This window comes from Nothobranchius furzeri, chromosome 2 (assembly GCF_043380555.1).
Source record: "Nothobranchius furzeri strain GRZ-AD chromosome 2, NfurGRZ-RIMD1, whole genome shotgun sequence".
In the NCBI taxonomy this organism is placed as follows: domain Eukaryota; kingdom Metazoa; phylum Chordata; class Actinopteri; order Cyprinodontiformes; family Nothobranchiidae; genus Nothobranchius; species Nothobranchius furzeri.
Window position 1 is genome coordinate 101,257,189 of NC_091742.1, and position 12,326 is coordinate 101,269,514.

The window sequence follows — 12,326 nt, forward strand, 5'->3', positions numbered from 1 at the left end:
AGGGAAGCTAAGACAGGAGAGATATGATCTCTCTTTTTAATTCTCATCAGAACTCTAGCTGCAGCATTTTGGACAAGCTGAAGACTTTTAACTACATTCTGTGGACTTCCTGAGAGTAATGGATTACAGTAATCCAGTCTTGATGTAATAAATGCATGAACTAGTTTTTCAGCATCACTCCTGGAAAGGATGCTTCTAATCTTAGCAATACATCATTTACATGTGCCACCCTTGTTTACATTGTGTGTGGTAGCTGGTCACCTCTAACAGAATTACAGACACGCCCCTGTGTTTCCACCAGAATAAAAGAAAAAGTTAAAGTGAAGACATTCGGGAGCGTTTGAGACAGCAGGAAGTTTGGAGCTTCAGATAACGTCTGTGACGACGCAGGAAGAGCAGCAGGACTTGCTGTTGGAGCAGTAACAGATGCTGGTTCTGCTCAGACTCACTTGGACCTGCTGCCTCGGAGGGTCAGCATGCAGCTCTTCCTCCTCCTGCTAGCATACGTTGCCGTGGTTACGTCAGTGGCTGGTTGCCACAGCGACAGGGATAAAGACCACCGGCTGAGGGAGAACTGCACTGGAGCGGGGTTCAGGGACCTCCCAGCAGGGCTGGACCATGAGATCCAGGTACGGCAACAAAACGGTTCCAAACAAGTGAAGCAGAGCGTCTAGGATGAGTCAGTCTGGGGTTCCAGGTCTCCGTTCTTCTGATCGTTAACAGAAGAGTTACAGCTTTACATGGTAACTCAATTTAAAACTCTGTCACTCGCTAACAACTGACCAATCAGAGCCCAGCTCTATGACCCTCTGATGGAGCTGCACGATGACTTCATGCGATCCCACCTGAGGGGGGGGGGGGGGGGGGCGCCATGTTTAGGAGGGCTGTAAAATGACCTGAGGAATAAAACTCGTTACAAATTAACTTTTAGTCAAAATAAAATAATTTTTTACACAGTTTTCATGAAATCATTTAGATAAACAGTAGTGTGTGTGTGTGTGTGTGGGGGGGGGGGGGGCTCAGGTGTTTAACTTATTACGGGGCGATGGAGTGCCATAACAAGTGGGTTGGAGGTTTGAGTCCTGCTCAGTCTGCCGCAGTCGTGTTGCCCTTGGGCAAGACATGCCCCCCCCCCCCCCCCAGCTGCTGGTGGTGGTCAGAGGCTTCTGTCTGCTGCCTCCTCACCAGCAGTGTGTGAATGAAGGATTGTGTGGTAAAGCGCCCTGGGGGGTCAGTGAAACGGGGTTCTCCTACATGGAAGAACAGCCTCCTGGTGAACCAGCATCTACACACATCCTAGTGGGAGTGTCCACCCTGAGACCGGGAGGTTGTGGGTTCAAGTCCACATTCGGGTCATCCCAGTGTGGACCCAATGCCTTTGACCTTCACCAGGTGGAGTCACATGATCAGATGTTTCACTGGTTAGGGATGATGTTAACCAGCTGTGGCGGCCATCTTTAACTGGGTGGGCTCCAGCGCTGCTCTGAAGGAAATGGCGTTGTTATCTGAACCCAGCAGCAGCTCAACCCACCACGAGATAAGAGCCCTGCTGGTTCTTCTGAGCAGGAAACAGGAAGTTGTGATGGACATGCACTTCCTGTTTGGAAACCATAGACATCGAGTTCTATAAATGTTCTTTCTACCTTTAGGTTCTGTTGTTTCCAAACAACCTGTTCTCCACCCTGTCCTGGACCTCCTTCCAGATCTATTCAGGGCTTTATGAGATCGACCTCTCAGCCAACAAGGTGATGATTTTGTGAGCAGGCCAATTGTGTCGGGCTGCAGCATCACTCAGATGAATCCATGCTTTGTTCTCCAGGTTCCTGAGGTGACCCAAAGTCCTGCTGTGGTCCTGCCGAACCTCAGCGTTCTCCGGTTGGGATCAAACCTTCTGACGTTCCTCTCTGATGGATCCTTCACAGCATGTCCTGCTCTGACTGAACTTTACCTAGAAAATAACTCCATCTCTTCCCTGAAGGACCACACCTTCTCTGGGCTCAGTAAGCTGGAGGTCAGAACATGAGCAGAACATCTACTCCTGAAGAGAAACTGTGTCTGTTCCCTACCTGAGATGATGAACCTGTCCCAGATCTAAACAAACTGATAACAGATCACCTGTCCATCCCTTAGATCCTGGACCTATCAGCCAATCACATCTCAGTCCTGCCTGACCTCATGCTGCACCCTCTGACAGCCATCGAAACGCTCTACCTGGAGAGCAACAAGGTGAGCTGCACTACTGCTGAGTGCCAGTAGGGGGCCTAAAGGTTTTTCTTCTTCTTTCTCAGATCAAAGAGATGCCTGATGATTGGTTCAGCCAGAAAGAGGAAGTGCCATACCTGTACCTCTCAGCCAATCCCTGGGCCTGCTCCTGTTCCCTTGACTACCTGCGCAGGTATCTGGATGATCATGAATTAAACATCTACGTCCGAGATGGTCCGATCATCCAGAGTGATGTAAACAGCGTGGTAGGTACCTCTGACTTCTGCAGGTTGGTCATGTGAGACAGCTGCTTTCCACTTCCTGTTTCCTGTTGGATCAAAGACGTAGATCTTCACAAGTACACCTGGCTGCAGCACGCAGAAGGGGGTGGAGTCGGGCAAGTGTCAGACCCATGTTGTTGTTCTAGATCAGTGTTATTATAGAGCTGACGGGCCAATCAGTCAGCGTCTGAACGTGTTGAATCAGCTTCCACCAAACGACGACAACAAACACAAAACAAAATAACAGGAAAACATGAGGACCTTGTTCTCGAAGGTTAGATGTTTCCTACAGAAACATCTGTAAAACAGACCAGGTCCCTCTCCATCTGTGAGGCTCAACCCTGAAGAATTTACACCCGTGTACAAAATGTTTTCCAAGTGAAATCAAACATTTTCCACATCAGCTTTGCTAATATACCAGCTTTTATTTTTCCAAATAAAGTTAGAATTCATACCACCGAGTCTAAGTTCATTTAAGTAGAGTCTGTCTGAGATCTGGAGTGAATAAGATGGGTATGTACGTACTTGATAAACTTTCTATTTCCTAACCCTAACCCTTGCAAATACAGTGATGTCTCCCCGTAATCATGAAATACCATAAACCATAAAACAGTTACCACGCCACATCACGGACAGAGTTTTCAAATTGTTCATGGAAAGCAAATATTTCTCATTCATCAATGTTTAATCCGAAGCCGGCTGCTTTGGAGACTTGTGTCTAATGCCTTATGTTAGCTTAGACGATTCGACTCCTTCAAATTATTTAAATCATCATATTGCTCGAAGTACAGGGCGAGGAGGAGGAGTAGCAACCATTTTTCATTCGGACTTATTAATCAGTCCCTTACAGATTAATAGTTACAGTTCGTTTGAACATCTTATTCTTAGTTTTCCTAATCCAGATTGTAAAACTGTGAAACCACTCTTGTTTGTAGTTTTATATCGTCCACCAGGCCCTTACTCTGAGTTTTTGGATCAGATCTCTGATTTTTTATCTGATTTGGTGCTAAATACTGATAAGGTCATTGAAGTGGGGGATTTCAACATTCATGTGGACATTGAAAATGATAGCCTCAATGTAGCCTTTAGTAATATCTTAGACTCAATTGGTGTTACTCAAAGAATACATAGCTCCACCCACTCCTGCCATCATACATTAGACCTTGTGCTGACTTATGGCATTGAGTGTGAGGAAATAACAATCTTTCCACATAATCCAGTCCTCTCGGACCACTTTCTGATAACCTTTGAGTTTTTTATAACTGAGTTCTCGAGACATGAAAGTAAATTTCACTATAGTCGGTCTCTATCTGACAACGCAGTTGCATCTTTTAAATCAACTGTTCCATCTTTACTGTCCTCAGCATGTCAGAGGAACGTAGCAGAGGGCAATATTTTCAGTTCTAGCCCCTCACAAATTGATGCCTTAGTTCATAATGTTACTTCCTCTTTACGTGTGGCATTAGATGATGTTGTCCCTTTAAAAAAGAAGGTAATTAGGGACAGGAAGTTGGCTCCCTGGTTTAACTCTCATTTACGAGCCTTAAAACAAAACTCTAGGAAATTGGAGAGAACATGGCGCTCTACGCACCATGAGGAGGCCTACCTATCCTGGAAAAATAGTCTTGTGCTTTATAAAAATAAGCTTCAACAAACTAGAACTGCTTATTTCTCAGCGTTAATTGAGGAGAATAAGCATAATCCTAAATTTCTTTTCAGTACAGTTGCTAAACTTACACAGAATCATAGCTCTGAGCCATCTATTCCCTTAGCCCTCAGCAGCAATGACTTCATGGGATTTTTTACAAGTAAAATTAATTCTATTAGAAACAAAATCTTTAGCTGGGGGAGCAACAACCTCCCCCAGCCCAAACAAGTAGCTACCAACTACCTCTTCTTCTCATTCGATTCCGTATGCCTCCTCTTGATCCTCTTTTCCTGCATGTGCGCCGCCGTCATCTCCCCCGAAGTAACTCCAGTGGTATAGTATTCCTTGAAGGGAGGTCGGACTGAGCAGTCCCCGGGTGTGCTCGATTTAGCACCAGCAGGTCTCCCCACGAGTAGACAAGCCTTCTTGGGTAAGTGGGGAGAGGCTGAGTTGTCTGTGTGCAGAGTCCATTTAGCGGGGTAAAACTCGTAATCAGGAGCCAAGAAATGGCCGCATACAGCGCGTTAGTTCCAAGCATCCTGTTAAGCGTACGTGGTCTAAAACAGGTGTACAAAAACATCAAACATCTTATCAAGCAGAGGCAAACAAAGTCATTCACAGCGAGCCGTGTCAGGAGTCGCTCACAGGGTAGTGCCTCCTATGAGAATGAATGGATCCTGGGACAGGAGGAATAAGATCAGAAAAAGGAGAGGGAGGAGATGAAGGTCCCACCAAAGCCTGAACAGGTGAGTTTAAAGGAGACCACTGTGTCCACTGATCTCAGGCTCAGGGGGAGAGAGTTCCAGAGTCTGGGGGCCACAGCAGCAGATGATCTGTCACCTTTGGTCTAGCCCTAACCGTGGACCTCAGGGACCTGCTGGGGGTGTAGGGACTAAGAAGATCACCAATGTAAGATGGTGCTTGTCCATGTAAGGCCCTATAGACCAGAACCAGGATCTTGAAATGAACCCTGAAGTTGACTGGCAGCCAGTGAAGCTGGAGGAGAAGCGGGGTGATGTGGGTGTGTTTGGAGGACTTGGTCAGAAGCCGAGCACAGGCGTTCTGAACCACCTGTAGACGGTTCAGGGAGGTTCTGCTCAGACACGTGAAAAGAGAGTTACAGTAGTCTAAGCGTGAGGAGATGAAGGTGTGGAGAACTGTCTCAAGTTCAGAGCGGGACAGAATGGGACTCAGCTTAGCAACGTTCCTGAGATGGAAGAAGGAAGAGCCAACAAGAGAACTGACATGAGAATCCAGGGTGAGAGCTGGGTCAAAGGTCACGCCAAGATTCCTGACGGAAGATTTGGTGTAAGAAGCAAGCTGACCAAGAGAGTCTCTGACTTTGGGAACCAGCTTGTCTGGGGCACAGGTGAGGATCTCAGTCTTATCTTCATTCAGCTGTAGAAAGCTTCCACCATCCAGGTTTTGATAGAGTCTAAGCAGGTGTGTAACAGCTGCAGCTTAGACATCTCATGGGGCTTAAAGGAGATGTACAGTTGGATGTCATCGGCATAAAGATGGTAGGAGATTCATTTGACTCCTGCAGGTTGATGACCACGCCAGGCTGAAGTCCACCAATCTGAAGGGGGGGGGGGGGGGTAGAGGGTTTTCACAGCATCTGTCTGCATTCCTTCGTGGGGGTTTGTTGTTAGCATCTTGAAGGCTGCTATGGCGTCAGATTAGGATAACAAGACTTTGTTTGGGTCAGGCAGAGATAATCTTCCTCTCTGCCTTTAGTCTTTAAACTGATCATTCAAGTCCTTTGGTTTTTAAACTTGTCCATACCGTCCGGTGACCCTCTCCGAGATGACATCCATTTTGCGCACTAATACCGGTATTGCAGCTAGAACACTGTCCAGCTTACAATTCACCTCGAGTAACGTCCCAGTTTGTGAGGTCTCCACACGGACGGTGCTTTCCGTGAGTGCGGGTCGCCCTCCAATCGCTCCCATCTTCCCAAATTTCCAGAAAACCAGATATCCTCCCACTCCAATCAGAAGAAATCCAGTGATCATCAGGCCAAACATCCACACATCTTCAACATCCTCAATGGACTGCTGGGAGAGGCATATGATCTTCCACTCCTTCCAGGAATCCAGTATATACCCTGCCGGGTGTGTCCCTTGCGGGCAAGTGGGAGCCCCCTGCTCCGCTTTCATTGTTGAAAAAATCTTATCAATCGCGTTGAATGACCAATTTATCAAGTCCATTGTTAAAAAATAGGGTTTTTCAGAAGAAATGCAGAGAAGTGCTCTGTGGGCAGACAGGACAAAGAGCCTTGGGAAAAATAAGATAAGGGAGCAACAAGGGAAGCGCCTGTACTCTGCGAGTGCCAGAGAGAGAAGCATGATATGGAACCTTAACAAAAACTGGTCAATCAATGACCCTCTCCGACCTCAATCTTGCCTTTGAGGTGACATTAGTTATAGCGCCCCTTCAGGTCTGGAACGTAAGTGTTGCATTTTCTAAATATGGTATGGGTCTGACAACTGGCCCGACCCCGCCCCTTTCTGCGTGCTGCAGCCAGGTCCTTCTTGATCATCAGGGTGTTGGGAAGGGGGCTGTGTTTGTTCTGCAGATGTCTTCCTTTACATTGGAGAATATTTACTGCGTGATGTCAGACAGGTGTTAGATTACCCACAACCAATCAGCTGACCAATCAGAGCAGAAAGAGACTGAGGGGGTGGGTCTTAAAGTAAAGGTGATGGATGGATGGATGGATGAATAGATAAATGGATGACAGACAGACAGACAGACAGACAGACAGACAGACAGACAGACAGATAGATAGATTGATAGATAGATAGATAGATAGATAGATAGATAGATAGATAGATAGATAGATAGATAGATAGATAGATAGATAGATAGATAGATAGATAGATAGATAGATAGATAGATAGATAGATAGATAGCATAGCATAGTTTATTTATATAGCACATTTAAAATGCAGCATGGGAGCTGCCCAAAGTGCTGCACAGGCTAAAACAAAACACACCCATTACAAGGAGCTAAAACAAAGGATAAAAATCTCAATTAAAAGCAGAGAAAACATGAATAATAAGAACACATTAAAACAATGACACAATAAAACACTAAAACGAGTCACTGTCCAAAAGCCAAAGTGTAAAAGTGGGTCTTTAAACGAGATTTAAAAACCGCCAGAGATGGAGCCTGCCGAACTCCAATGGGCAACGAGTTCCATAGCTTTGGGGCAGCATGGACAAATGCTCGTTCACCCCGCGATTTGAGCCTCATCCGCGGTGTGCACAGCAGCAAAAGGTCAGCCGACCTCAACGAGCGGGTGGGCACATATGGAGTGAGAAGGGCAGAGAGGTAGGAAGGTGCCAGGTCATTGAGTGCTTTAAAAACAAAAGTCAGTAACTTAAACTGCACTCTGAAAATGACAGGGAGCCAGTGAAGATGTTCCAGGACAGGGGTAATATGGCTACGTCGGTGTGTACCCGTCAAGAACCTGGCAGCAGCGTTCTGAACAACCTGCAGCCGATTCAGGGCAGAGTCCGGAACACCAATGAGGAGGGTGTTTGCATAGTCCAGGCGAGAGGTAATGAAGGCATGGATGACTGACTCCAAATGCCTCCGTTTCAAGATTCGTCTGAGGTGAGTAAGGCGGCGAGGCTGATAAAAACAAGACCTCACTACAGAGTTTATCTGTGGGGCCATTGTGAGTCCAGCATCCAGCTTGACCCCGAGACTCGTCACACACTGTTTGGGGTATAGGGTTAAAAGGTCACAAACAGGGTGAGAGCCATGGTGGTTGCGGGGGTCAAAAACAATAAACTCAGACTTCTTTTCATTTAACTTTAAGAAGTTGGATGCCAGCCAGCCCTTCACGTCATCTAAACATGCAGCCAATCACGAGCCCGCATTCTTCTCGTCCATTTCCACGTACAGCTGACAGTCATCAGCGTAGATGTGGTAGCTCAGGCCATGCTGATTCAGGATGTTGCCCAGAGGCAGAAGGTAGATTGAAAACAGCAATGGCCCAAGAACGGAACCCTGTGGCACCCCCCAAGGCAGTGGAAGCAGGAGGATGCACAGTCACCAATCTGTACAGAGATGGTAAGGATTGATAGGTAGGAGCGGAACCATTTAAGCGCCACCCCCGTCACCCCAACCCAAGACCCAAGCCGATCCAGTAAAATATGGTGATCGACCGTATCAAAAGCCGCTGAAAGGTCCAGCTGGAGCAGCAGTACCCTAGACCCAGAGTCGGATGCCACCAGAATGTTATTTAGCACCCTAATCAAAGCAGACTCAGTGCTATGGTTTGGTCTAAAGGCTGACTGAAATACATCCAGCAACGAGTTGCTATTCATATGAGCAGAGATCTGGCCATGCACAATTTTCTCAAGGACCTTCGAGAGAAACGGGACTTTCGAAATAGGGCGAAAGTGCTCATAAGTGGAGTGATCCAGACCAGGTTTCTTCAATATCGGCTGAACAACCGCATCTTTAAAAACCTTAGGGAACACTCCAGTGCTGAGGCTAATGTTAAAAATGTTCATGAGTGCCGGGCTCAGCGCAGACACCGAGTCACGCACCAATTTAGCCGGGAGGCAGTTCACCGAAGAGCCAGCTGGCTTCATGGAGCTAATCAGTTTCATCAAGTCAGCAAGCTGAACTGGAGCAAAGTCTGAGAAGGCAGGTGGGTCAGGCGGTTCCATGTGGATAGTGTGTATTTGAGGCTGGAGGCTAAGCCTAATACCAAGGATCTTGTTGAGGAAAAAGCTCTGTAGCTCTGTGCATAAAGCAACAGTGGGATTTAGACCATCAGACTCATTTAACAGCAGCAGGGAGTTAACTGTGCTGTACAGCCTGGACTGGTCTCCATGATGCTGTGAAATGATAGCAGAAAAGTAGATGTTACGAGCAGATCTAACTGTTCTCTGGTAGCGTGAAAGTGCATCAACCAGGAGCAGCCGAGAGCATGACAGTCTGTCTCTCCTCCACCTCCGTTCCAGCACCCTACACTGTCGCCTGAGGCTACGGGTGTCATCATTTAGCCAAGGGTCAGATGTTGTCTGTTTCCGCCTCGGTCTCAGAGGGGCAACAGCGTCCAGAGCAGCAGAGCAGGTCACACTGAACCGATGCAGAAGGCCACCTACATCCATGCAGGAAACCGACAAGGGCGGAGCGAGGGCATCAGTGTCCAAAACCGACAGAAAGCTGGAAGTCGTACTCGGAGATAAGCGCCAGGAGTAACGAGCAGACCGTCGCCGGGCTGGAGGAAGGAGACGTGAGATGCTGAACGTGATCACAGCATGGTCGGAAAACGCCACAGGATCCACAGATAAATCATGCACATCCAGTCCAAAAGATAAAACCGAATCCAGGGTGTGCGAGTCAGCATGTGTGGGAACGTTTACCAACTGCTGTAGTCCAAATGAGTCTAAAATATTCATAAAGTCCCTCACCGGTGGTTTCAGAGGGCAGCGGACGTGGATATTAAAATCACCCAAAATAATCCCCTGTTCATATTTTGGGAGCACATCAGCTAAAAGTTTGGAGAGTTCACTTATAAAATCCTTCTTGTATCGTGGTGGCCTGTAGCAGTAAAACGAGGATGGGAGGAGAGAAGCCCAGCTCAAATGCTGAGACTTCTAAACTGGTCGGAGCCATCAGCCCAGCAAGAGGTTTAAGTGGGAGGTTAGAGCAGTACAGGGACGGCAAGCCCCCCCCCCCCCCCCACGGCCAGAGAGTCTCGGCTCATTAACAACGCTACAGTCAGGAGGACAGAGTTCGACCAAGGAAGCCGTCTCACCTGGCAGAGCCCACGTCTCCGTCATGCAGAACAGGCTCACAGCGTTATCGGTGTAAAAATCCTTTAGGATAGCGGTCTTGTTCCCCAGCGAGCGGACGTTCAGCAGAGCAATCGAAGCTGCGGCAGGGAGCTGGATGGAAGCCAATCCGAGGTTCGCCAAAACCCCGACCTCACGGGATAGAGGAGATTTCCCGGATTTATTCCACCAGTGCGCTGCGCAGGCTGGGAGCTCCCGCGCGCACGGTCCAGCCTTTGGCGCTGCAGAACCCGGATGGATCCAGGCGAGAAGTCACAGAGGGGTACGTCCTGGAGGAAACGACCATCGCTGTTATCTCGCCGAAAAGCCCTTATCCTAACCCGGACGCCACCACGTTTTCCACGCCGTCTCCGCCGCCTTGGGTTTTGCCCCACTCGGTCCGGGACAGCCAGCAGGAACGCCGGGTGGGTGGGTGGGTAGGTAGGTAGGTAGGTAGGTGGGTGGGTGGGTGGGTGGGTGGATGGATGGATGGAGTGATGGATGGAGTGATGGATGGATGGATGGATGGATGGACATGTCCTGATAAAGCGTGGTGTTCTATCTCCTCTCCAGGCTTGTGCTGCTCCTCAGGAACACAAACACAAACCTGTCGTCAGTCTAGAAGACTCTGATCTCTGTTCTTCTTCACAAGAGTCGTTCGACCCACAAACAGTCTCCCCTCCCCTCACCTTGGCTCCGCCCATCCCAGATCCGTCCCTGACCACGTCTCCTGCTGTGTCACTAGAACTTCACACAGAGGTCTACAGAGTGGTGACGAGGTCCTGGTACCAGAACTTCACCCACTGGGTTAAATGGTCGCATCTTTCTGGGTCAGAGTTCATCACCAGAACACCTGCTCGGTCACATGACTTGACCTTTCAGTCTGTGGGTCCATCAGAAGTCATCAGAGCCGGTCCTTCACCCACAGCAGCTCCGTCCGTCCAGCCTGGAACACCAGCTGCGTCGACTGAAGCATCAACCATGTTAATCCATTCTCTGGGGTCCAACACCTTCATTGGTTCTACAGGTTCTGCAGGTTCTACAGGTTCTGCAGGTTCTGCAGGTTCTACAGGTTCTGCAGGTTCTGCAGGAGTGTTCTGTGTGTGGCTGTTAGCAGGAGGCCTTCTGCTGAGCTCAGCCTCTGCAGCGTGTGTTCTGGTGACTCTAGTGAAGCTGGTCTTCTGGTACAAGAGGGTTTACAAACCGCTGAGCAGGAGCTTAGCCAGGAGGGTCAAAGGTCAAGGAGGGGTCCCACTCATAATGCCAAGTAGGAAGGAGGAGATCAGAGGAGAAGGAGGAGTGATGGCTCTGTACCGCTCTGTTCTGTTTATCAGTAGAGAAGAAGGAGAAGCTGTGGGGGGAGGAGACAGAAACCAGCAGGTCATTACGCTGACGCTGGCTGGAGGAGAAGGAGGAGATGAGGGAGGGAGGGAGGAGAGGGGGGTGTACAGGAAGACTCTGTACCGGCTGGTAAGCAAAGAGGAGGAGATGGAAGGATGGAGGGATGTTCTGGAGGAGTGTCGGGTCTCTGCTGAGGATGGAGGAAGGAGGCGCGTCAGGAGGGATAGAGAGCCTACAGGAGGAGGAGGAGGAACCAAAAAGCGTTACAGTGTGATTCTACGGGAAGAGAGGGAGGAGGCTGAGGGAGGGCGGGAGGAGCTGGACTGGGTGGTGGGAGGCTGGGAGGTGAAGAGAGGTCCTGGAGGAGGGGGGGAGGGCCTGAGGAGCAGCTGGGGGGAGTGGCTAGCACACTATTTACCCAGCATGCCTTGGGGAGTAACCACAACCCCAGAGGAGGAGGCAGCTCCATGACGCCCTTTAGCTCCCCCCTGAGTGGGAGGAGCTAAAGATGTGATGTGTTCCTATCTGTAGAGTTCGACTTTATGCTGATGACAGTGTAGCATTTGTAAGTGGTTACTTTTAATAAATGCTCAGTAGAATAAAGCTCTTGATTGGTTCTTTAATCCACTAGAATGATTCCACTGAAACATCTGGTTGGTCACTCAGCAGGAGCTGAGCTTCGGGTGAACTCGGAGCTCCGTGAACTCACTTCCTGTTGTCCCGAGTTCTAGCCAAACTTTGATGTGTCTAGGTGTTTACCGAGACCCTCAGACACTCCCCTTTCTGTGACGCTTAGAAAGCTCACATCACTTAATATCTGGATTTATTGTATATTAATATGTGAATGTAGCTGATTATTAATCATTATTAAATCATCAAGTAGACTCATTTAATGTATTTAAAATCAGAAATAAGTCATGAAATAATTATTAATTCATTATTAAATCACTTTAGATGAACTTTCGCTGTAGATAACACAGAATATGACTGTAAACTTGCAGGCTGAAAGAAATCCTTTTATTAGATGTATATTTATATAGAGCAGGGGTAGG

General features: G+C 48.3%; 1 protein-coding gene across 1 annotated transcript; it reads left to right on the forward strand.

Moving 5' to 3' along the window:
- The first annotated feature begins 209 nt into the window (after nucleotides 1-209).
- On the forward strand, nucleotides 210-11,745 carry LOC107374387 (platelet glycoprotein Ib alpha chain). Its single transcript, XM_054738756.2, has 6 exons — nucleotides 210-629; nucleotides 1,650-1,745; nucleotides 1,820-2,011; nucleotides 2,131-2,226; nucleotides 2,289-2,468; nucleotides 10,507-11,745. The coding sequence occupies exons 1-6, from the start codon at nucleotides 477-479 to the stop codon at nucleotides 11,743-11,745; spliced, it is 1,956 nt and encodes a 651-aa protein (XP_054594731.2). The 5' UTR covers nucleotides 210-476.
- The last annotated feature ends 581 nt before the right edge of the window (nucleotides 11,746-12,326 follow it).

Coding starts and splice junctions, on each gene's coding strand:
- LOC107374387 (XM_054738756.2), top strand. CDS start 477: ATGCAGCTCTTCCTCCTCCTGCTAGCATACGTTGCCGTGGTTACGTCA. Junction 1,746..1,819: donor TCGACCTCTCAGCCAACAAG/GTGATGATTTTG, acceptor TTTGTTCTCCAG/GTTCCTGAGGTGACCCAAAG. Junction 2,012..2,130: donor CTGGGCTCAGTAAGCTGGAG/GTCAGAACATGA, acceptor TCCATCCCTTAG/ATCCTGGACCTATCAGCCAA.